Raw genomic sequence first — 27,638 nt, forward strand, 5'->3', positions numbered from 1 at the left:
CTAATGAGCACGTAGCAAATGTATAGAACTCAGTGTCCGTGTGGCATAAACTCGAACAAATTGTGACGTGCACAGTGGAAAAGAAAAACTGCGGAATTAAGAAAAAAAAAAAGAAAAGATTTTTGCACAAATTAAAAAAAAATAGATAAGATTAATGTTATAAAATAAGTAATTGACAGAGCTATACATAAGAAAAACCCAATAAAATTAAAATAAATTTAACAAAAAATAAAAATTATGAGCAGCAGTGAGCAAAATAATTAATTAAACAACAAAAAAGCCATGAAATTCTATAGAAAAAGAAAATTTTTATTGTGGAAAGAAAAAAAGTGAAGAAGAAAAAAAAATTTTTTTTCAGCTGCGTTAGAAGAAGAAAAACTTGCTGCTGCTCAAGTGTTTCAAAAAAAAAATAAAAACGGGAAAGGGGAAAATAAAAGGAATTATGTATGTATATAAAATAAAATTAAAATGAGAAAAAATAAAAATTAAATGTGAACAAATGAAAAAATTAATAAAAATTGGAATAAATTGAGAAATTAAAAAAAAAATAATAATAATTCTAAATAAATTAAAACAGTGTAAAATAAAGAAATTATATTTAAAAAAAATCAATTAAAAATTGGCCCGAAAAGCAACTGCATGCCAGCACGAAATAAGTGAAAAAGAAAAAAAAATACAAAATTCAAAACACTCATGGAAACAATGGCAAATAATCAAAATGTTGTAATGATATTTAAATAGCAAGTCAAACAAAAGTCATCATCATCATCATGATTAAACAAATGCCAAGTAAAGCCACCACCACCCATCAAAAACCTCTAAAGAGACCCTCGTAGACCTACACCTTGACCATCAATGAAACCCCTTTCGTTCTCTTTTGCCCACCAACGAAATGGTCATTCAGGAAAATTTTCAATTTACTACAAAAAAGAATCCCTCTTTAATGCGAAAACACAAAGGCCTTACAAACGCTAGGGTATGGGGGCGGGGCAAGGACCTTAAGTAATACTAACGCCCCATTTATAACGCCAAACATCATCATAATTTCTGTATATTTTTTACAAACACAGCAAAAACAAGAAAGAGTCCTTTCTATACATATACACACGCACAAACACCTACTACTGTCTATAATAACAACAACAACAACAAAACAACACCAAATCCATGTAGTTTGGTTAAACCCAGTATTTTACAACAATCGTCTTTCAACGTTGTTTTTTTCTTCTTTTTTTAAATGGTGGTAGACGAAGAAAGAGTATAAAAGAAAGACACTCACTCACTCACTTACTCTTGCTCTTACAAAAACAAAACCAAAAAAAATAATTGTGTAAACCTCCTCCTCTGTCATGGCCCACTGCTGCAGTGGTAACATATTTGACCTTAGACACATCAACGTTCTGTTTAAAAATCATCAACAACAGCAAAAAAAAAATAGCAACAACAGCAATTGCGACAACAACCACAAATAGCAACAACAAACAACAATCATCATCATAATAATGAGAATACGAAAATCAGCAACAACAACAACAGCAAACAAAAAGAAGAGCAGAAACCGTTAAATTAAAAATGTGGCCATATTTAAAGGAGAAATTAACACTAAATTCAGCAGAAAAGGCCAAAATCTCCAGGATATTTATTAAAAAAATGATTTATGTTGAAATGTCTTAAGTATTAAAACAGACTTGGTTTTAATCTCTTGTTTAATTGACAATTTAAAGTAACGATAAACTTTCATTGGAAATATTTAAAAAAGGAATTAAAAATTTTCCTATAAAAACAATTTTCTGTAGAAAATTAAATTTAAATCTAATTCTATAGAAACAATTTGATATTCCTGTTTTGTAATCGAGCGATTTTCTATTGAAAATGTTTTCTATCGTAACATTTTCTATAAAATGTTTGCTATCGTAACAATTTCTAAAGAATAGTTTGCTATCGACTGAAAATCTATAGAAAATATTTACTATTGAATGAAATTCTATAGAAAGTCTGCTATTGAAGGATTTTATATTTGCTATAGATTGAATGATATGATTTTCCAGAAAAAAATTTTTGCTAGCGGATGAAATTTTTTAGAAAATGTTTGCTATCGAATGAAACTCCTTAGAAAATGCAGATGACCTTGTATAGAAAATCCTTAGAAAATCTTTGCTCTGGTATGAATTTTCATACAAAAGGTTTGCTATGGAATGAAAATGTCGATAGAAAATGTTTGCTATTAATGAATTTTTTATATAGAAATGTTTGCTATTGAAAGATTTTCTATAGAAAGTTTTGCTATAGAATTATTATCTAGAGAAAAGTATTTTATTGTATAAAAAATGTTTGCTAATGTATGAAAATTCTTAGAAAATATTTTTAATGAAATTCAATATAAAATGTTTTCTATTGATGGATTTTCTATATAAAATATTTGCTATCGAATGAAAATCCTTAGAAAATGTTTGCAGATGTCCTTTTATATAAAATGTTTGATTTGCTGTCCAATGAAAAGCCTTAGAAAATTTGTAGCTATGAGATGAATTTTTATTATAGAAAAGGATTGCTATGTAATGAAATTTCAATAGAATATGTTTGCTATCAATTAAAAATCTATATAAAATATTTTCTATTGGATAAAATTCTACAGAAAGTCTTGTATATGGAAATGTTTGCTATTATAGGATTTTCTATATAAAATGTTTGATATCGACTGAAATTCTATAGAAAATGTTTAGAAAATGAAATTCCATAGAAAATATTTTTAGAGATTTTCTGTAGAAATTGTTTGCTATTGAAAGGTTTTCTATATAATGCCAAGATATCGATAAATTTTCTTTTGAAAATAAAAGATATCAAAACATTTTCTTACAAACTCAAGAGAATTCAAAATATCAATTAATTTTCTAATGAAAATTCAAGATATCGATGAATTTTCTATAACAAAGTTCAATATATCGATAAATGTACAATAGAAAATTCATGATAATAAGATTTTTTTTAAAGAAAATCAAAGAACTTAAAAGAAAATCAAAAAATTCGATAAATTTTCTATAAAAAATTTAAATTTACTATAGAAAATCCACGATTCTAAAGAAAATTGAAGTTATCGATAACTTTTCTTTAGAAAATAAATGCTATCGATAACTTTTCTTAAGAAAATTTATGTTGTCGATAACTTTTTTAACGAAAATTAATGTTATCGATAACTTTTCAAAAGAATAATAAAGTTATCGATAACTTTTCTAACGAAAATTAAAGTTATCGATATTTTTTCTAAAGAAAATTAAAGTTATCGATAACTTTTCTAAAAAAAAATTAAAGTTATCGATAACTTTTCTAAAGAAAATTACAGTTATCGATAACCTTTCTAAATAAAATTAAAATTATCGATAACTTTTGTAAATAAAATTAAAGTTATCGATAACTTTTCTTTAGAAAATAAAAGTTATCGATAACTTTCTAACGAAAATTTAAGTTATCGATAACTTTTTTAAAGAAAATTAAAGTTATCGATAAATTTTCTAGATAAAATTAAAGTTATCGATAACTTTGCTAACGAAAATTAAAGTTATCGATAACTTTTCAAAATAATAATAAATTATCGATAACTTTTCTCCAGAAAATTAAAGTTATCCATAACTTTTCTAAAGTAAATTAAAGTTATCGATAATTTTTCTAACGAAAATTAAAGTAATCGATAACTTTTCAAAGGAATATTAAAGTTATCTATAACCTTTCTAAAGAAAATTAAATTTATCGACAAATTTTCTAAAGCAAATTAAATTTATCGATAACTTTTCTAAACAAAATTAAAATTATCTATAACTTTTCTTAAGAGAGTTAAACTTATCGAAATAAAATTAAAATTATTTTTTTAAATTAAAGTTATCGATAACTATTCTTTAGAAAATAAAAGTTATCGATAAATTTCTAACGAAAATTTAGTTATCGATAACTTTTTAAAAAAAAATTAAAGTTATCGATAATTTTTCTAAATAAAATTAAAGTTATCGATAAGTATTTTAAAGTTATCGATAACTTTTCTAAAGAAAATCAAAGTTATAGTTAACTTTTCTAAAGAAAATTAAAGTTATCGATAACTTTTCTAAATAAAATTATAATTATCGATAACTTTTGCAAAGAAAATTAAAGTTATCGATAAGTATTTTAAAGAAAATTAAAGTTATCGATAATTTTTCTAAATAAAATTAAAGTTATCGATAAGTATTTTAAAGTTATCGATAACTTTTCTAAAGAAAATCAAAGTTATAGTTAACTTTTCTAAAGAAAATTAAAGTTATCGATAACTTTTCTAAATAAAATTATAATTATCGATAACTTTTGCAAAGAAAATTAAAGTTATCGATAAGTATTTTAAATAAAATTAAAGTTATTGATAACTTTTCTAAAGTAAATTAAAGTTATCGATTACTTTTCTAACGAAAATTAAAATTATCGATAACTTTTCAATGGAATAGTAAAGTTATCTATAACCTTTCTAAACAAAAATAAATTTATCGACAACCTTTCTAAAGAAAATTTATGTTATCGATAACTTTTCTAAAGAAATAAAAGTTATCGATAACTTTTCTAAACAAAACTAAAATTATCTATAACTTTTCTTAAGAAAGATAAAGTTATCGTTAACTTTTCTAAATAAAATTATAATTATCGATAACTTTTGTAAATAAAATTAAAGTTATCGATAACTTTTCTTAAAAAAATAAAAGCTATCGATAACTTTCTAACGAAAATTTAAGTTATCGATAACTTTTTTAAAGAAAATTAAAGTTATCGATAAATTTTCTAAACAAAATTAAAGTTATCGATAACTTTTCCAACGAAAATTAAAGTTATCGATAACTTTTCAAAAGAATAACAAATTATCGATAACTTTTCTATAGAAAATTTAAGTTATCGTAAACTTTTCTAAAGTAAATTAAAGTTATTGATAACTTTTTTAACGAAAATTAAAGTTATCGATAACTTTTCGAAGGAATATTAAAGTATTCTATAACATTTCTAAAGAAAATTAAAATTATCGACAACCTTTTCAAAGAAAATTAAATTTATCGCTAACTTTTGTATAGAAATTAAAGTTATCGATTACTTTTCTAAACAAAATTAAAGTTACATTTAACTTTTTATAAGAAAGATAAAGTTATCGATAACTTTTGTAAAGAAAATTAAAGTTATCGATAACTTTTCTTTAGAAAATAAAAGTTATCGATAACTTTCTAACAAAAATTAAAGTTATCGATAACTTTTTTAAAGAAACTTATAGTTATCGATAACTTTTTTAAAGAAAATTAAAGTTATCGATAATTTTTCTAAATAAAATTAAAGTTATCGATAAGTATTTTAAAGAAAATTAAAACTATCGATAACTTTTCTTAAGAAAATCTAAATTATCGATAACTTTTCTAAAGAAAATTAAAGTTATCGATAAGTATTTTAAAGAAAATTAAAGTTATCAATAGATTTTGTATAGAAAATCAATGATATCGTTATAGAAAATTCAAATTATTGGTAAATTTTCTAAAGCAAATTTAAGATATCGATACATTTTTAAGAAAAAATAAAGTTATCGATAAAATTTTAGATATCGTTAAATTAGAAAATATATAATTTATGATATTGAAAAGTAGTTTTTTAAAAAAAATCTATGAAATCGAATATTCTCTATAAAAAAACAAAAAAATCGAAAATTCTGTATAGGAAATCAAGCAAATCGATAAATTTTCTATAAAAAATTAAAATTCACTATAGGAAATGCATGTTATCGAAAATTTACTATAGAAAATCCATGATATCCATACATTTTCTATGAAAAAGTAAAGTTGTCGATAACTTAACTATAGAAAACCAAAACTATCGATAAATTTTATATAGAAAATTGAATTTATCTTTAACTTTTCTATAAATAATCAAATTTATCGAAACATTTTCTATAATTAATCACAGTTATCAATCAGTTTTCTATAAAAAATTAACTTATCTATAAATTTTCTATACAAATTGTCTCTACAGTACTAAAGTTAATGATACATTATCGGATTAGTTATCTCAAAACTGTATCTTATCTAATTGCTTACTACTTCTTCCAAATTTCCCAGATTTTTGTTATAAAATATCCAACCCCCACCCATGTGGCAGCCCTCCTTCAAAAAAGCAAACAACAGCTAAAATAACAGCAACGACAACAAAAAATAAATATATCCAGTATAAAACACCCACCACCACCCTTGACAATCACTCACAATACAACGACAGACAAACAATAAAATAATCTTTTTGATTTAAATGATTCTCCGGGAATTTCAATTTTCATTCATTCAATTTTCATCAATGTGTAAAAAAAAAATTTAAAAATTTTTCTTTCTTAAATATTTCAAATATTTTGTAAGAAATTGCTAAAAAGCCATATGTTTAATGTTAATTTTAATGTTTAATTATATTTGCTTAAACAATAAAGTTAATAAATTATTTGTTTTTATAGCAAAATACAATAAAATCAAATAATTTGCCTTAAAAAAAGTAAAAATTATTCAAATAATTTTCCAGATTGTTGTTGGTGTTTCTTTCTGCTTTTCTTTTTCAAATCAAACAAAATCTAGTGGTTGTTGTTGTAGGTATATGTGTGTGTGTGTGCTTTTTTGTTGTTGTTGTTGTGTTTGTTCACGTATTTGTGTATCCACTTTTAAAGAAAACAAATAAGTAAATCTCTTGAAATTTATTATCTCTATAATTAAATTTATGGTAGTATTTAATGCTCATTTACTTTTATGAACTATCTCTCTCTCTCCTGCTCTCTAAACATTACAATTATGCTCTTTTAAAAATTCCTTTTTGTTGAAAGCATTTATCCCTATGAAAAGCTTTTATTGCAGCACCAATGAGAGAATTTGTCTGTGTGTCTGTTTTTGCAGGAGTTGTTTTGTTTTACCGCTATTTGTTTTCATTGCTCTCTTTGTCTCTCTTTCTAGTTTTCCTGTTTAATTCGTTTTTATCACATAAACAAACTCTGTGATATATTTCCATTGTTGCCATATTGTTTATATAAACAAACAAAACATGGCATATGTTTTGTTTTTGCCAATTTCTTTTTTTTGTTGATTTATATGTTAAAAATCCTTGAAATTTAAGCATGTTGTTATTGTTTCTATTTATTTTTTATGTTTTTGGCAGGAAAACATATATAGTATGCAAAACAACCAAACAAGTTTTAACTACGTCAGTTTATTTTATGTTCAGGGACTATGGAAATTTTAGCAATTTTGATTTGCAAACAAAAAAACGAAATAATAGTTTAAAGGAAAGGATATAAAGGAATTAGACAAATGCTTTGTAAGCGCTTATCTTTAGAACAAATTGAATGAACATTTTAAATGAATTTTATTTTGTTGAACAAAACGAAGAGGAAACAATAAATTTTTTATATGAAATATTTTACGAAAAAGTTATGATATCGATAAGTTTGCTTCAGAAAACTGAAATTACCGATAACTTTTCTTTAGAAAATGAAAGTTATCGATAACATTTTTTTAGAAAGTTATCGATAACATTTCTATAGAAAATAAAAGTTATCGATAATTTTTCTTTAGAAAATCAAAGTTATCGATAACTTTTCTTTAGATAATTAAAGTTATCGATAACTTTTCTATAGAAAGTCAAAGTTATCGATAACTTTTCTATAGAAAGTCAAAGTTATCGATAACTTTTTTATTTATAAAATAAAAGTTATCGATAACTTTTCTATAGAAAATCAAAGTTATCGAAAGTTATTTTTTATTTTTAGTAGATAATTAAGGTTATCGATAACTTTTCTTTAGAAAATTTAAGTTATCGATAACTTTTCTATAGAAAATAAAAGTTATCGATAACTTTTCTATAGAAAATAAAAGTTATCGATAACTTTTCTATAGAAAATAAAAGTTATCGATAACTTTTCTATAGAAAAGTTATCGATAACTTTTCTTTAGAAAATAAAAGTTATCGATAACTTTTCTTTAGAAAATAAAAGTTATCGATAACTTTTCTATAGAAAATAAAAGTTATCGATAATTTTTCTAAAGTAAATTAAAGTTATCGATTACTTTTCTATAGAAAATAAAAGTTATCGATAACTTTTCTAAAGAAAATAAAAGTTATCGATAACTTTTCTATAGAAAATAAAAGTTATCGATAACTTTCTAACAAAAATAAAAGATATCGATAACTTTTCTTTAAAAAATAAAAGTTATCGATAACTTTTCTTTAGAAAATAAAGTTTTTCGATAACTTTTTTAAAGAAAATTAAAGTTATCGATAACTTTTCTTTAAAAAATTTAAGTTATCGATAACTTTTCGATATAAAATCAAAGTTATCGATAATTTTTCTACAGAAAGTCAATGTTATCGATAACTTTTCTATAAAAAATCAAAGTTATCGATAACTTTTCTTTAGAAAATTAAAGTTATCGATAACTTTTCTTTAGAAAATCAAACTTCAACGACAATGCTAAGGAAATCCAGAAACCTGTGCTATTTTTGTGGCCTCCTCTGTGGTCATAACAATAAGATTCAAATTTAAAAAATCTAGGCTATGTTTACATTTGTTTGCTTATTCTGTGTTTTGGATGCTTTGTTGAAAATTTGTTGGACTGTATGAAATAACAAAATTTATGAAGATGTTTACACTGGACATATGAAAACTTTGTAAGAATAAAGAAAACAAACACACACACACAAATTGTTTATACTTTATTTGGAAAAATGCACTAGATTTTAAGCAGCCCAATTGCAGCAAAAAAATCCAAATTTAATTAAACATTTGAGGAAAATTTAGTATTTTCCTTAAGTAAAGGGGGTGGGGAAGATGGCACAGTTGAGGAAAAAATAGTATTTTTAGCTGATTGTTATTGTTATTACAACTCTCATGTTTTCAAATAAAATGAATAAATATTTGAAATGTTTACATTGTAATTTGCTAAATATAAACTGGAATAAGCATCAAAATAAGCGTTCTCGTGATGATGATGCTGCTGCTGTTGCTGCTGCTGATAACTAGTGAGGATGATGACGATAATGATGCCAATATTGATGTATGAGGATGATGAGTTGTTGGTTTTAAATACGCAATTCTGAAATTCCCTGAAATTTTATGCACAAAATAAAATTCATTTTGGTCTGACAGATTTGTTTGTTTTCTTTTCGAGCAGGAGGAGGAGGAAGTTGTTTTTCAAACACAAAAACATCTACATAAAATGTTTCTTTTGATTTTCTTTCAACGAGTTGAGTTAATGACGCAAAGTTGCAAGAGTTTTTGTTTTTTTTTCTGCTGTAAAAATTTCTATGTGTATTTCATTTCACTCAGGGAAATATTAAGTGTTAGGAACTATAATTAGATTCAGATTGATCGATTTGAAATGTTGAAAAAAGAAAACACATGGCTTTGTGCATGTCAATCATTGGTTTACAAAATTGAACAAATGCAAAATTGCAAAAGTAATAAATCTTAAAGATTTTAAAAGTATAATTAGATTTTATTCAAATTTCAACAAAGAGGAGGTCACAGTTCTGTAAGAGGTGCCCTGTATTGAATCTGTTTAAGCTCTGCTAAAGCTTAAAAATATTAAATTTTGACAAGATATTTGTATGCAATATCATAAACTTTGAAATAAAGCTTTATTGTATTTAAGTTTCTTATAAAAAAACTTTATAATGCTAAAAGCTTTTACGCTAAGTTTTTGTTGAAAGCTTTTAATTTAAATAAAGCTCAATAATACAATAACTTTATAGATGTAAAAGCTTTTAATGAAAACTTAATACATTTTAAAGTTTCATGAGATAGCTTTTCTAATTTTATATTTGATTGAATGCATTTTAAGTTTACAAAATTAAAGTTATCGATAACTTTTCTTTAGAAAATTAAAGTTATCGATAACTTTTCTATAGAAATAGAAAGTTATCGATAACTTTTCTATAGAAATAGAAATTTATCGATAACTTTTCTATAGAAATAGAAATTTATCGATAACTTTTCTATAGAAATAGAAAGTTATCGATAACTTTTCTATAGAAATAGAAAGTTATCAATAACTTTATAGAAATAGAAAGTTATCAATAACTTTTCTATAGAAATAGAAAGTTATCGATAACTTTTCTATAGAACAAGAAATTTATCGATAACTTTTCTATAGATAGAAAGTTATCGATAACTTTTCTATAGAAATAGAAAGTTATCGATAACTTTTCAATAGAAATATAAAGTTATCGATAACTTTTCTATAGAAATAGAAAGTTATCGATAACTTTTCTATAGAAATAGAAAGTTATCGATAACTTTTCTATAGAAATAGAAAGTTATCGATAACTTTTCTATAAAAATAGAAAGTTATCGATAACTTTTCTATAAAAATAGAAAGTTATCGATAACTTTTCTATAGAAATGGAAAGTTATCGATAAGTGTTCTTTAGAAAATAAGAGTTATCGATAACTTTTCTTTAGAAAATCGAAGTTATCGATAACTTTTCTTTCGAAAATCAAAGTTATCGATAACTTTTCTTTAGGAAACCAAAGCTATCGATAACATTTATATAGAAAATCAAAGTTATCGATAACTTCTCCATAGAAAATCAAAGTTATCGATAACTTTTCTATAAAAATAGAAAGTTATCGATAACTTTTCTATAGAAATAGAAAGTTATCGATAACTTTTCTATAGAACAAGAAATTTATCGATAACTTTTCTATAGAAATATCGTTAACTTTTCTATAGAAATATCGTTAACTTTTCTATAGAAATAGAAAGTTATCGATAACTTTTCTATAGAAATAGAAAGTTATCGATAACTTTTCTATAGAAATAGAAAGTTATCGATAACTTTTCTATAGAAATAGAAAGTTATCGATAACTTTTCTAAAGAAATAGAAAGTTATCGATAACTTTTCTATAGAAATAGAAAGTTATCGATAACTTTTCTATAGAAATAGAAAGTTATCGATATCTTTTCTATAAAAATTGAAAGTTATCGATAACTTCTCTACAGAAATAGAAAGTTATCGATAACTTTTCTATAGAAATAGAAAGTTATCGATAACTTTTCTATTGAAATAGAAAGTTATCGATAACTTTTCTATAGAAATAGAAAGTTATCGATAACTTTTCTATAGAAATAGAAAGTTATCGATAAGAGTTCTTTAGAAAATAAGAGTTATCGATAACTTTTCTATAGAAAATCAAAGTTATCGATAAATTTTCTACAGAAAATCAAAGTTATCGATAACTTTTCTGTATAAAATTAAATTTATCGATAACTTCGCTTTTAAAAGTTTCATGAGATAGCTTTTCAAATTTTATATTTGAGTGAAAGCATTTTAATTTTTAAAACTTTTAATAAAAACTTTATAAATTTAAAAGCTTTTAAATAAAGCATTTTTACAGAGTTTTATACGAAAAGCTTTATAATATTATAAGTTTGATAAGTAGAAAAGTTTTTTTTTAAATAAAGCTTTATAAACGTAAACGATTTGTGAGATTGATTTTTAATTTTAAAAATATATTTTTTAAAGTTGTATAAATTTAAAAGCTTTATTAATTATAAGAAAGCTTTGTAAACTTTAAAGTTTTTTTTAAGGAAAGCTTTATAAACGTAGATGATTTTTGAGATTGATTTCCAGATTTTTAAACATATTTTTGAAAGTCTAATAATTTATAAGCTTTATGTATTTTTATAATGTTTTATATAAAAAGCTTTTAAATAAATTATTAAAATATTACAAGCTTTATAAATAGAAAATCTTTTTTAAAAAGCTTTATAAATTTAAAAGCTTTTCAAGATAGTTTTATAAATTATAAATGGTTTAAGAATTTTTTTATTTAAAAAGCTTTTAAATAAAGCATTATAATAAATTTAAAATGTTTGTGAGAAAGCTTTACAAATTGAAAAATGTTTAAAGAAGCTTTATGAATTTAAAAGCTTTTTAAAGCTATATAAATTACAATTTAACATACCTTTAATGAAGGTTTTAGACAAAATCAGTTTTATTTTTAAATGATTTTTATGAAAGCTTTAAAAATATAGAGCTAGTTTGCTATTTTCTGTGTTTTCTTTATCTGTAACTTGTATAATCATCATTGAGATGTTTTCAATTGTGTTTTTCTTAAACTTAGCAATATTTTTGCCCCTAAATTTGTTTATAAATTAAATTTTGGCAGAATATAAGACGCCTTTAATATGTTTAAAATATTTAAGACAATAAATTTTGGAAGTTTTTATTATAAAGTGTAGGTGGTGGTGGTGTTGTTGGTGGCACTTACTCAAACAATTCAAACAATTGTATGAAGGCTCTTAGAATTATAAAGAAAGAGCAGTGGGTTCAAAGAACGTGGGCTATACACAAGGTTCTTTATTTTAAATAAATAATTTTTCTCTTTTTTTTATATCGTTTTAGCTTTAAAACAAACGTTGCAGCAAAACAGTGAGCAGAAGGGAAAATGCCAGCAATATTAAAAAGCAATATGTATAATAGAAGGAGAGGAACTTAAGGAAAGGAAGTTTCAGAAAGGAAAAACAAAAACCTGGAACTAGAATTATAAAAACTAACAAGGAAAATTAAAGCAAAGAGCTATAGAAATATCATAAAAACTGTGAGAACGGCAGGGTTGCTCTCCAAATTTTGTTTTTGCAACTTTTGTATAGAATTAATTTTAGCTTAAAATTGCTGACGACCACTGCAGACCACTGAAGCCCATTTCATTTTGGGTGTTTGGTTAGTTAATTGTATTGAAACATTCCTCCACATAGCATGGCCTCGGTCGCCGCTTGGCTGCCATTTGCACGGGCGGCGGCCATTGGTTGGGTGCCCATAGCCACCCATCCCTTGCCACCAGCTCCCATACCCAAAGATAGACGCAAAACCGATGATGAGAAGCTTTTAATCAATGTCTCCGGGCGACGCTTCGAGACTTGGCGCAATACTTTAGAAAAATATCCCGATACTCTGCTGGGCTCCAATGAGCGTGAGTTCTTTTACGACGAGGACTGCAAAGAATATTTCTTTGATCGAGATCCCGATATATTCCGGCACATATTAAACTATTATCGCACGGGCAAATTGCATTATCCGAAACATGAATGCCTCACCAGCTACGATGAGGAATTGGCCTTTTTCGGCATTATGCCGGATGTCATTGGTGACTGCTGTTACGAGGACTATCGCGATCGTAAAAGAGAGAATGCCGAACGGCTGATGGATGATAAGTTGTCGGAGAATGGTGATCAGCATTTGCAGCAATTAACAAATATACGCCAGAAAATGTGGCGGGCCTTTGAGAATCCGCACACCTCGACGGCCGCCTTGGTGTTTTACTATGTGACGGGCTTCTTCATTGCCGTCTCGGTGATGGCCAATGTTGTGGAGACGGTGCCTTGTGGTCATCGGCCCGGTCGTGCTGGTACACTGCCCTGTGGCGAACGCTACAAAATTGTATTCTTCTGTTTGGACACCGCCTGCGTTATGATCTTTACCGCCGAATATCTGCTGCGCCTGTTTGCCGCCCCCGATCGCTGTAAATTCGTGCGCAGCGTCATGAGCATCATCGATGTGGTGGCCATCCTGCCCTACTACATCGGCCTGGGCATAACGGACAACGACGACGTGAGCGGCGCGTTCGTAACGTTGCGCGTCTTCCGCGTATTTCGTATCTTTAAGTTTTCACGTCACTCGCAGGGTCTCAGAATTCTGGGCTACACTCTCAAATCGTGTGCTTCCGAATTGGGTTTTTTGGTATTCTCGCTGGCCATGGCCATCATTATCTTTGCTACCGTCATGTTCTATGCCGAGAAAAACGTCAATGGTACCAATTTCACATCAATACCGGCCGCCTTCTGGTACACCATTGTCACTATGACCACCCTGGGGTAAGTATTATCGTAGCCATCCGAAAACACAACTGAACGCATCAAAAGCAGCCGCAATGCTGTGCAGGGGATGTCACTCTCTCTCACTCTCTCGCTCTGGCCATTCTGTGTGTTTAATTATAATTTCGGTCTTTTAGTTATGGTGATATGGTACCGGAGACAATAGCTGGCAAAATAGTTGGTGGTGTTTGTTCATTGAGTGGTGTCCTTGTGATCGCCTTACCCGTACCTGTTATTGTATCTAACTTTAGTAGAATTTATCATCAAAATCAACGAGCTGATAAACGAAAAGCACAAAGAGTAAGTGGTTTTTTTGGTTCAAAAGCCAAGCCCAAGGGAAAAATGTCTCTATATGAAAAAATATTTGAAAATTTTTTTTATTTAAATCTCTCAAAACGAAAACTCCAAATCCGCTTAGCAAAAGCTATCTTGTGTATCTTGTTTTCCTTTGTTTTTCATTTCTTCAAATAAGTGGATGCTGGTTAAAAGATGTGTCAGTTTATTATTAATATTTGTTTTATACATATTCTATAATTTGCTTAATATATGCACAATTTTCTGCTATTTTTTTTTCTCTCTCTCTCTCTTGATATTTTTATAGTATACATACATATTCAGCACGCTTTAAAGCCAAAGCCTTTTTCATACTGATTTGTATAATACAATTTATAATATTAAGTTTTAATTTTCTTAAGAAAATAATGCTTGCTTTAAAGGCTTCTGTTTAGCTGCTCTCTTAATAAAATATTTTGATTAAACAAATGTCTAACTGTCTCTTAAAAGCTTGCTATAACTACAAGTCTACTATTTTTAACTATTTTCTGCTAATAATCAACTAATAGCAATTGGTTGCTTCTTTTACTATAAATATGTTTCTCTGCTCTTGCTAGAAATATTAAGTTATAGTTCTCAATAAATGGTAATTGAATCTCTCATATAATTCTCAATAAAGGGAGGTCTAAGCCAACTCCTGCATTTTGGAGGTATTTTTGGTACCTTTTTAAATAAAAAGTACCTTTTTAAATAAAAAGTACCTTTTTAAATAAAAAGTACTTTTTTAAATAAAAAAGTACCTTTTACATAAAATTACCTTTTACATAAAAGTAACTTTTACATAAAAGTACCTTTTACATAAAAGTACCTTTTACATAAAAGTACCTTTTACATAAAAGTACCTTTTACATAAAAGTACCTTTTACATAAAAGTACCTTTTACATAAAAGTACCTTTTACATAAAAAGCCCCTTATAAAAGTAACTTTCAGAGGAGATAATATGGATTATTTTACTTGTTCTTTAATTTTTTATAGCAAAATCTTTATTTGGCCAAATTTTGAAATATTTAAATTTAAAATATTCACTTAAGTTCCGCTAAAATGTTCGGCTAATGCCACCTAAACTTAAATATAATGTAATAATAATAATATAATACTAACCATTGTATATATTTAATATTACTATTTCTAACCATTTCAAGAAAATATTTGTTAATAAATATGACTATAGTTTAATATATTCACTTAGCAAAATTTTGCTATTTCAAATGTTTGACAAAAGTCGGATTGATATAAGGATGATTATAGTCACAATATCCGCAAAACTAATTAGTGTTGCTGGACTTACAAATAACTAATTCAAAAACCGTGACTATAGTCAACAATATTTGAAGTGCTAATTTTAGCAAAAAATTTGTTTAGCAAAAATTTTGAAAATTTTTAAATTTTTTTGCAGTTTTTGTGTAGTTATAAACTACTAGTTCAAAAACCGGTACTATAGTCATAAATATTTGAAGTGCTAATTTGAACATTACAGGATTTTTGAAAAAAATTTAGAAAATTTTAAATTTGATTGCAGTTTTTGTGTACTTACAAATTTCTAGTTCCAAAACCGTGACTATAGTCAATAATATTTGAAGTGCTAATTTCAGCACTTGCGGATTTTCAATAAAATTTCTAAAAATTTTAAATTTTTTTACTGTTTCTTTGTACTTTTAAACTAGTAATTCAAAAACCGTGACTATAGTCAAGAATATTTGAAGTGCTAATTTCAGCACTTGCGGATTTTCAAACAAATTTCTAAAAATTCAAAATTTTTTTATTGTTTCTTTGTACTTTTAAACTAGTAATTCAAAAACCATGACTATAGTCAAGAATATTTGAAGTGCTAATATTAGCACTTACTTATTTTCAATAAAATTTTCAAAAATTTTAAATTACTTTTTGCAGTTCCTTTGTAATTTTAAACTAATAATTCAAAAACCGTGACTATAGTCAATAATATTTGAAGTGCTAATTTTAGTACTTTCAGCACTAGCGGTTTTTTGAAAAGAACAAAAATCGAAAATCTTAAATTTTATTGCAGTTTTTCTATACTTACAATCTATAAGTTCAAAAACCGTGACTATAGTTAAATATATTTTAAGTGCTAATTTTAGCATTTGTAGATTTTAAATAAAATTTTTAAAAATTTTAAAATTTTTTGCAGTTTTTTTGTACTTATAAACTACAAGTACAAAAACCGGTACTATAGTCAAAAATACTTGAAGTGCTAATTTGAGCATTACAGGATTTTTTAAAAAATTTAGAAAATTTTAAATTTGATTGCAGTTTTTGTGTACTTAAAAATGTCTAGTTCCAAAACCGTGACTATAGTCAATAATATTTTAAGTGCTAATTTCAGCACTTGCGGATTTTCAACAAAATTTCTAAAAATTTTAAATTTTTTTGCTGTTTCTTTGTGCTTCTAAACTAGTAGTTCAAAAACCGTGACTATAGTCAATAATATTTGAAGTGCTAATTTTAGCACTTGCGGATTTACAATAAAATTTCTAAAAATTAAAAATTTTATTGTTGTTTCTTTGTACTTCTAAACTAGTAATTCAAAAACCGTGACTATAGTCAATAATATTTGAAGTACTAATTTCAGCACTTGCGGATTTTCAATAAAATTTCTAAAAATTTAAAATTTGTTTGCTGTTTCTTTGTACTTTTAAATTAGTAATTCAAAAACCGTGACTATAGTCAAGAATATTTGAAGTGGTAATTTCAGCACTTGCGGATTTTCCAAAAAAATTTTATAAATTTTAATTTTTTTTACAGTTTGTATGTACTTACAAACTACTACTTCAAAAACCGTAACTATAGTCAATAATATTTAAGGTGCTAATTTTAGCACTTGCGGATTTTCAATAAAATTTCTAAGAATTTTAAATTTGTTTGCTGTTTTTTTGTACTTTTAAACTAGTAATTCAAAAACCGTGACTATAGTCAAGAATATTTGAAGTGCTAATTTCAGCACTTGCGGATTTTCAAACAAATTTCTAAAAATTCAAAATTTTTTTATTGTTTCTTTGTACTTTTAAACTAGTAATTCAAAAACCATGACTATAGTCAAGAATATTTGAAGTGCTAATATTAGCACTTACTTATTTTCAATAAAATTTTCAAAAATTTTAAATTACTTTTTGCAGTTCCTTTGTAATTTTAAACTAATAATTCAAAAACCGTGACTATAGTCAATAATATTTGAAGTGCTAATTTTAGTACTTTCAGCACTAGCGGTTTTTTGAAAAGAACAAAAATCGAAAATCTTAAATTTTATTGCAGTTTTTCTATACTTACAATCTATAAGTTCAAAAACCGTGACTATAGTTAAATATATTTTAAGTGCTAATTTTAGCATTTGTAGATTTTAAATAAAATTTTTAAAAATTTTAAAATTTTTTGCAGTTTTTTTGTACTTATAAACTACAAGTACAAAAACCGGTACTATAGTCAAAAATACTTGAAGTGCTAATTTGAGCATTACAGGATTTTTTAAAAAATTTAGAAAATTTTAAATTTGATTGCAGTTTTTGTGTACTTAAAAATGTCTAGTTCCAAAACCGTGACTATAGTCAATAATATTTTAAGTGCTAATTTCAGCACTTGCGGATTTTCAACAAAATTTCTAAAAATTTTAAATTTTTTTGCTGTTTCTTTGTGCTTCTAAACTAGTAGTTCAAAAACCGTGACTATAGTCAATAATATTTGAAGTGCTAATTTTAGCACTTGCGGATTTACAATAAAATTTCTAAAAATTAAAAATTTTATTGTTGTTTCTTTGTACTTCTAAACTAGTAATTCAAAAACCGTGACTATAGTCAATAATATTTGAAGTACTAATTTCAGCACTTTCGGATTTTCAATAAAATTTCTAAAAATTTAAAATTTGTTTGCTGTTTCTTTGTACTTTTAAATTAGTAATTCAAAAACCGTGACTATAGTCAAGAATATTTGAAGTGGTAATTTCAGCACTTGCGGATTTTCCAAAAAAATTTTATAAATTTTAATTTTTTTTACAGTTTGTATGTACTTACAAACTACTACTTCAAAAACCGTAACTATAGTCAATAATATTTAAGGTGCTAATTTTAGCACTTGCGGATTTTCAATAAAATTTCTAAGAATTTTAAATTTGTTTGCTGTTTTTTTGTACTTTTAAACTAGTAATTCAAAAACCGTGACTATAGTCATGAATATTTTTAGTGCTAATTTTAGCATTAATGGTTTTTTGAACAAAAAAATCAAAAATCTTAAATTTTTTTGAAGATTTTTTTACTTACAAACTATAAGTTCAAAAACCATGACTAAGTTAAATATATTTTAAGTGCTTTTTTTAGCAATTGCAGATTTTCAATAAAATTTTTAAAAATTTTAAATTTTTTTTCAGTTTTTTTGTATTTATAAACTACTAGTTCAAAAACCGTGACTATAGTCAAATATATTTGAGGTGCTAATTTTAGCACTTACGGATTTTCAACAAAGTTTTAAAAAATGTCTTTGTTTTTAAAAAATGCTAATTTAGAAACCATGACTATATTCATCAATATTGAAATAACTAATTTTAGTTACTTCCGGCATTTCAAAATTTTTTTTATAGTAATCTATAACTTTTCCAATTGATTCTCTATCCTTAAATTTTTAAACTCTTTACTGTCTTTTTTCTTAACATATATTCCACCCCCACCAATAACAAATAGCAAGCTATTATTGTACTTTTAACCCCTATTTTCCGTTTTTCCTTTTAACCATATTTATAACTAATAAATATTCTACTAATATTTGACACATTTTTTACAAAATTTAGTAATTTAGTCACTTGTTTCGTCACAAAATATCTGCCTTTTCTTAATCGAAGGGCATATATTTTGCTTAGAAATTACTATTTTCAGCTTAAACTTTTTTTCGCTATATATTTTTGTTAAAGACATTTTTCTACCTTATGTCTATTATGTGGTTAGAGGAGAAAAAGAAAATCAAAGTCAGTTAATTTTCTCACAAAAATTAAATGTTTTTATTTTCCTGTAAATATTTATTAAATTCTCAAACTAACCACATAATAACCGCTGCTAAAAATTTTGAATTTTAAAGCGGACTGTATAGTTACAAAATTTCAAAAAAAAAAAAAAAAATACTCAGACCACTGAAACACTCTTTGTGCAGATTGGACAGCGATTAGGGGGGTCTTGAAATATTCAAGGCAATAAAGAGAAAACTTAACATAAATTCAAGGATTAATTTGAAGCGGCGTAACTCTAATGTTTACTACGAATAGGAAGAAAAGCTATAGCTTTCATTTCTAATGTTTTCCTCCAAGTTCCTTTATATATTCTAGACCCCTTCATTGCCCTTCAATCTAAAAACAACAAATACTTACATTTGTTGAGTGGTGTTATTGCTAATTGATTTTTTTTATAAATCAGAGTCGAATATTCACTAAGTGCTGTGAAAATTTTACTCTTAGCTATGGGCCTAGTGGATGTTTTCTTCTAAAATTTCTAGCCAAATTTTCAAAAAAAACCTAATCGGTTTTTAAAATTTGTGTTGTTATATTTTAAAGGAGATTTTAAGAAAATATCTAACTACCCTTAGGACTATTATTTTAATAAAACTATCTTTTAAGTTCTTGATTTTTCAGCAAAATAAAAAAAAAATATATATTCACTATATGCAAAATATTAAAATATATGCATGTTTTAAAAGGATTTCTTATTATAGCTTTTTATATTTTTTATATCAAATGTATTTAAATATATATTTATAAGTCTTAATTTTATATAAATCAAAATATAGTCGTCTAAATATCAGCATGTTTAAATATATTTTTATTATATTTTGAACTATTTTTGGTAAATCGTGAATAAATTTTAAGAAATTTTTTATTACATATTTTTTACTTTTAACAAAAACTTATTACAAAAACATGACTATAGTAGCAAAAATCATTGTAACTGCGGATAGCAAATGAGAATATTTAACAAAATTATGGAAAATGTTTAATTTTATAGCATATTGTATTTGTTTGTAATCAACATATTACAAAATTGTGACCACAGTTATCAAAATTTTGTTTACTAAAAATAGCAAATGTGATTGTTTAATAAAAATTTACAAAATTTACTGTTTTTTATATATTTGTTCCATTAATTGAGTATTTATTTGAAATTTGTGACTATAGTCATATAATTTTGTTTAATTAAAAATAGCATATACGAATATTTAAGAAAGTTTTAAAAAATTTACAATTTTATGATATACTTCGTCTACACAAGAAATACTCATTTCATATCTGTGACTATAGTCGCAAAATTTAGCTTAGCTAAAAATAGCACCTGCGGATGTTTAATAGAATTTTGGAAAAATTACAATTTTAGCACATATTTGTTTTAAGCAATAAAGACTTATTACAAATCTGTGACTATAGTCGCTTAATTTAGCTTAGCTAAAAATAGCACTTGCGAATGTTTATCATAATTTAGGAAAATTTACAGTTTTATATTATTTTGTCTTTAATTACTATTAAGTAATTTCAAAAATATGACTATAGCCAAAAAATTTTACTGCTATAAATAGCATTTACGAAGGTTTAACAAAATTTTCAGAAATTTATAATTTTATAATATATTTTTTCTACACAAGAAATACTTATTTCAAATCTGTGACTATAGTCGCTAATTTTTGTTTAGCTAAAAATAGCACTTGCGGATGTATAAAGAGTTTTGGAAAACTTACAATTTTAGCACATATTTGTTTTAAACAATAAAGACTTATGGCAAATCTGTGACTATAGTCACTAAATTTAGTTTAGCTAAAAATAGCACTTGCGAATGTTTAAGAAATTTTTGCAAAATTTACATTTTTATATAATTTCTTTTTTAATTACTATTAAGTAATTTCAAAAATATGACTATAGTCAAAAAAATGTTTGCTGCTATAAATAGCATTTACGAAGGTTTAACAAAATTTTCAGAAATTTATAATTTTATAATATATTTTTTCTACACAAGAAAGACTTATTTCAAATCTGTGACTATAGTCGCTAATTTTTGTTTAGCTAAAAATAGCACTTGCGGATGTATAAAGAGTTTTGGAAAACTTACAATTTTAGCACATATTTGTTTTAAACAATAAAGACTTATGGCAAATCTGTGACTATAGTCAATAAATTTTATTTAGCTAAAAATAGCACTTGCGATTGTTTAACAAATTTTTGCAAAATTTATATTTTTATAATATTTTGTTTTTAATTACTATTAAGTAATTTCAAAAATATGACTATAGTCAAAAAAAAGTTTGTTGCTATAAATAGCATATACGAATGTTTAACAAAATTTTCAGAAATTTTTTTTTTATCATATATTTTTACTCTACAATAAATATCCATTTCAAATATGTGACTATAGTCACATCATTTTTTTTAGCTAAAAATAGCACTTGCGGATGTTTAACAAATTTTTGCAAAATTTACATTTTTATATTATTTTGTTTTTAATTACTATTAAGTAATTTCAAAATTATGACTATAGTCAAAAAAATGTTTCCTGCTATAAATAGCATATACGAATGTTTAACAAAATTTTCAGAAATTTTTATTTTTATCAAATATTTTTACTCCACAATAAATATTCATTTCAAATATGTGACTATAGTCACATTATTTTTTTTAGCTAAAAATAGCACTTTCGGATGTTTAACAAATTGTTGCAAAATTTACATTTTTATATTATTTTGTTTTTAATTACCATTAAGTAATTTCAAAAATATAACTATAGTCACTAAAATGTTTGTTGCTATAAATAGCAAATCCGAATTTCACCAAAATTTTAGAAAATTTTTATTTTTTTTAAATATTTTTACTCTACAATAAATATCCATTTCAAATATGTGACTATAGTCACATCATTTTTTTTAGCTAAAAATAGCACTTGTGGATGTTTAACAAAATTTAGGAAAATTTACATTTTTATATTGTGTTGTTTTTAATTACTATTAAGTCAATTCAAAAATATGACTATAGTCATGTGTTCATGGAAATGTTTAACAAAATTTTGCAAAAGTTAAAATTTTATCATATATTTTTAAACCAAAATATCTTTTTCAAATATGTGACTACATATAGACTTTCAACTATGTTCTTCTAAAAATAGCAAATACGATGTTTAACAAAGTTTTTGTTTTAATTTACCAAGTGAATATATATTTTAGTTGCACAATAAACATCTATTTCAAATATGTGTATGACTATATAAAAACAATTTATCAATATTAAGATTATTATAGTAATTTATTTTTACTTAGAATTTTTTTATTTAAAAAATATGACTATAGTCATTAAAATTAGCTTTGCTAAAAATAGCAATATCGGATGTTAAATAAAATTTTGCAAAATATTTAATTTCATTAAATTTTTTTCTTATTTACATTTAAATTATTTTAAAACTATGACTATAGTCCAAAAATTTTTTTTAGTTAAAAATAACAGTTGCTGAAGTTTAACAAAATTTAAAAATATTTTTAATATTATTATATTTTATTTTGATTTACAGTAAAGTTGTTTCAAAATTATGGCTATAGTAAAAAAATTTGTTCAGCTAAAAATAGCATATTCGAATATTTTACATTTTTATAAAAACTTTAAAATTTTATCACATATTTCTTCTATACAATAAATATCTATTTTAAATTTATGACTATAGTCATAAAATTTTGATTCGCTAAAAATAGCAAATTCGAATGCTGAACAAAATTATTAAATATTTACAATTTTATATTAGATTATTTTTATTTAAGTTTAACTTATTTTAAAATTATGACTATAGCCAAATAATTTTGATTAGCTAAAAATAGCAATCTCGAATGCTGAACAAAATTATTAAATATTTACAATTTTATAGTAGATTATTTTTATTTAAGTTTTAATTATTTTAAAATTATGACTATAGTCGTAAAAAATTTCATTGCTGAAAATAGCATTTTCACTGTTTTACGAAATTTTTAGAAATTTAAAATTTTATGGTATTTTATTCTTATTTATATCTAAATTGTTTTGAAATAATGACTATAGTCGTAAAAATTCGTTTTGCTAAAAATAGCAAATTCGAATGATTGAAAATAAATTACAAAAACTATTATTTTATTATAATTTAATGTTGCTTAGAATACAATTAATATAAAAATACGACTATAGTTAAGTAAAAAACCTATTATAAAAAAATCTATTAAATCTAAACTTTGACTATAGTCGTAAAATCACATTTTTAAGCATGATAATTTTAATATTTTTCTTTTAGTTTATATATTATAATTTAAAGTTTATGGTAGCTTAAGATTTATGTTCTTTATACTTAAGCGAATATTTGGCAGATGCTATATTGTATGGTTTAAAAATGTTAAGACTGATTCTTTTTAGGAATTCCTGCTAATTAAGAAATGATAAATATATTTTTTTGTTTTCATCTTATATGTCCATTTACAGAAAGCCCGATTGGCCCGCATACGCATTGCAAAGGCGTCATCGGGTGCCGCCTTTGTTAATAAAAAGAAAGCCGCCGAAGCCCGATGGGCTGCCCAAGAGTCAGGTATTGAGCTGGACGAAAACATTCGAGATGAGGACATTTTCGAGTTACAGCATCATCATTTGCTAAGATGTTTAGAGAAAACAACGGTAAGCTAATGTTTTCCTCTTGCAACACTGCTTTCCTTTAACTATTCACACAATTTTAATGTTTTAATTTCTCTGTTATAATTTTCAAGAATTACAATTAATTTAGTTTTTTTTCTCTTTATTTTAATATTTTTTTTAATTTTTTTTTTTTCTTTATTTTTCGTATATTTTCCCCGGGGGAACAGATGTAGCAACCATTTGTTATAATTACAAAAAGCAATGACAACATATGTATTTTTTATAAAATTTAAATTAAAAAAAACTCTACAAAATTTAATGAAACTAAACCACAAAAGAAAGAAAGAAAAACAACTAAATTTTAGCAGATGAAAATAATTTAAAGAAAATCACGTTTAAACTACCTTTTTTTTGAAACGTGTAAGCCCAGCATTCTACCAGGCAAACATGTTAGTAAAACTATGGCCAAAGTGCGTAAAAAATTTCAAATTTTTTTACTACAATATAATTTCATTGTAATTTTTGTGTGCAATTTACCATTATATTGATTTAATTTTAAAAATATTTATTATTATTATTGTTAATTATTGATTTATTTCTTTTATAAACTTGTATTTAGCTTTTAAGTTTAATTCTATAAACTCTAACTGACTTTTACATTTAATAGTAAAAAAGAAAAAAACCTAAAATATTGTAAAAACTATTTATAATTTTACTAATTTTATTATTTAAATATATAATTTTATTATTTGTAAAGAAATTTTTTATATATACATATATAATTATATTTAAATAAATATTTTTGTAAAACTAAATTTTCATTATTTTTTTAATTTTATTGATTTTGATGGGATAGCTAAAGAAGCTAAAAATAGCAAAGTGAATCTTAAATAATATTTTAAAACAGTTTCCATCTAACTAAACAGTTTTGATATCTATTGAACAAATATTTTAAAAATATGACTATAGTAAATTAAATCTGTTCAGCTAAAAATAGCAGTTGCTTATACTGACCAAATTGATTTAATATTTAACTTCTAAATAAATGATTAGTAAACCTATGAAACATATATTTTAAAAATATGACTATAGTCGTAAATAGCCAATTAGCTAAAAATAGCAGATGCATATATAGTTAAAATTTTTTTCAAATATAGCATTTTTCTATATATTTTAAGAACTTTCTTAACAACAAATTTGAGTATATGACTATAGTCGTTAATATGGTAAAGGTTACAATATAGCAGTTATGCATGCATTTCAATATTTATGAAATTTTACTATTTACTAAATATTTAGCATACTTATAAAATAAATATTTCAAAACTATGACTATAGTCAATAAATATTTACTTGCTAAAAATAGCACATTAAGAGTGATTACGTATGTATATGATTAGCTAAAATTAGCAATTACCGATTTTGCTTAAAATTTGTGAAAATTTTCTATATAGTTTTATATTTTAAATACATACTCATTACACATATATTTAATAACTATAACTATAGTCATACAAATTTTACTTGCTAAAAATAGCACTTTTGGATGCTATTCACAATTTCTGAAAATTTGATATGTAAGTATATATTTTGTATACTTGTTTACAAACTATCTCAAAAATATGATTCTAGTTGCTAATATCAGATTAACTAAAATAGCAATTACCGTTGTTTATAAAAATATCAGAAAACATTTTATCTAGTTACATATTTTGAATACCTACTAAATAGGTATTTCATAACAGTGACTATAGTCGTTAAAATTTGATCTGCTAAAAATAGCAAATTTAGATGCTACCCAAAGTTTCTGAAAATTTACTATATAGTTATATATTTTTTATACTCTATAACAACCTAACTCAAAAATATGACTATAGTCGCTAATATCAAATTAGTTAAAAATAGCAGTACCGATGTTCATAAAAATATCAGAAAAAATTGTATCTAGTTACATTTTTTTAATACCTATTAAATAGGTAATTCAAAACTGTGACTATAGTCGTTAAAATTTTATCTGCTAAAAATAGCAATTGTAGATGCTACTCAAAGTTTCTGAAAATTTACTATATAGTTATATAGTTTTTATAATCTATAACAACCTAACTCAAAAATATGACTATAGTCACTAATATCCAATTAGCTAAAAATAGCAGTTACCGATGTTTATAAAAATTTCAGAAAAATTTTTATCTAGTTATATATTTTTAATACCTATTAAACAGATATTTCAAAACTGTGACTATAGTCGTTAAAATTTGACTTGCTAAAAATAGCACTTGTAGATGCTAATAACCATTTTTGAAAATTTACTAGATAGTTAAATTTTTTTTATATTCGATGACAAACTCTCTTAAAAATATGACTATAGTCATATTTTAGCCGATTAGCTAAATATAGCAATGGGGTATGTTGCTTAAAATATATTATTAGTTTTATTTTGAATACATATTCTATATACTTAACAAAAAGATATTAAAAAATTATTACTTTAAACCAAAGCTACTGAGAGAATTATAGAATTTGTAAATAAATTTAGGTTTATAATAATAGAACTGGGGGTTATTATGTATTATAGTTTTTTGTATAAAATATTTAGGAATATTTTTTAATTTTTGTTTATAGTTTTCTATATAGTTTCGTTTTTACTTAATTTTTTTGTTTTTCTTAAATGTTCGTTCGTTCTCTCCTCCAGTCTTTCATTACGATCATGACCAAACTCATAAATTCAGAAAAAACTATCAAACATTTGAATGACTACCATTCATAGTGTTTGTTGCTGTAACTATTTCTATTTGTGTCTGTGTATGTTTATATGTGAGTGTATATTTAATTTCTCCTGGTAAATATTTAAATGTTTAGAAAACTCTAATCAACCTCCTCTATACAATATTGGTTGTTTATGACTATAACAAAAGTTTCCAAAAAAAAAGCCTGCCTAAAACTACCAACTAAAAACTGACTGTTACTGTTTCCTTTTAGTTTAACAACAACAATAAATATCTAAAAAGTTTTTTGTTTTTTGTTACAAATACAATTCAACATCTTTTTGAAAAAACTAACTCGAGGTGTATGTAAAAAAAACTCATTTTAAAATTTGTGATTATTAATAAAGAAATCATTAAAAGTAATTAAATGTTGTTTTCGTTGTCAATTGCTTACAAACTGTAAAAAAAAGAACTTACTATTTTATTTTTTGCTTTTGTATTTGTGTTTTTTTTTATAAAAAAAGTAGCAATTTCTAAGAATTTTTATTAAAAATTTCTTTAAAAATTTGTTAAATATTTAAAATTTATGTGATTTAATATAGGATCGTGAATTTGTTGAACTAGAAATACCCTTTAATGGCCAGCCCAAGCGTCCTCGTTCACCCTCACCGTTGGCCAGTCCGGCCCATTCCACCAACAGTGCCATGGGTCTAGTGCAGTCATGCTGTGGCCGCTGCTGTTCCCAGCGTTATCAGGTATTCGAATTTCTTACTTTAACAAACTATTTTTATAAATTTCTCTAAAATTATTTTATTTTAACTATTTTACAAAGGCCTGTGGGAAATACATGCCCGCCACCAGCAATGCCCAGAATAATCAAAGCAATCAACCCATGGATGGCACCTATTTGGTGGAGGCCTCATTTTAAGTGTATATCACTGTGTATGTGTTTAAGGCACTGAAATTTAAACCATTAAGAAATTTAAACCAAAAACTACTTTATCTAGTTATGTAGTCATTAAACAAGAGAATCTAGTCATTTTACAATTAAAGGAAATGAAATTCACAGTTTTTATTTAAGGACAAAGGTCATAAAGTT

At 24.7% G+C, this 27,638-nt stretch overlaps 1 protein-coding gene across 3 annotated transcripts; it reads left to right on the forward strand.

Moving 5' to 3' along the window:
- Positions 1 to 27,520, forward strand: Shal (Potassium voltage-gated channel protein Shal). 3 transcript variants are annotated; one of them, XM_065508681.1, is made up of 6 exons: positions 1 to 444; positions 12,425 to 13,893; positions 14,031 to 14,193; positions 23,688 to 23,876; positions 27,142 to 27,294; positions 27,372 to 27,520. In XM_065508681.1, exons 2-6 carry the CDS (start codon positions 12,779 to 12,781, stop codon positions 27,465 to 27,467), a joined length of 1,716 nt encoding a protein of 571 aa, XP_065364753.1. In that variant the 5' UTR covers positions 1 to 444; positions 12,425 to 12,778; the 3' UTR covers positions 27,468 to 27,520. The 3 variants fall into 3 exon arrangements, with proteins under 3 accessions (XP_065364753.1, XP_065364751.1, XP_065364752.1); XM_065508679.1 differs by lacking the exons at positions 27,142 to 27,294; positions 27,372 to 27,520 and adding an exon at positions 24,062 to 24,371 and having other exon boundaries at positions 23,676 to 23,876; XM_065508680.1 differs by lacking the exons at positions 27,142 to 27,294; positions 27,372 to 27,520 and adding an exon at positions 24,062 to 24,370.
- The last annotated feature ends 118 nt before the right edge of the window (positions 27,521 to 27,638 follow it).

This window comes from Calliphora vicina, chromosome 4 (genome assembly GCF_958450345.1).
Source record: "Calliphora vicina chromosome 4, idCalVici1.1, whole genome shotgun sequence".
NCBI classification, from domain to species: domain Eukaryota; kingdom Metazoa; phylum Arthropoda; class Insecta; order Diptera; family Calliphoridae; genus Calliphora; species Calliphora vicina.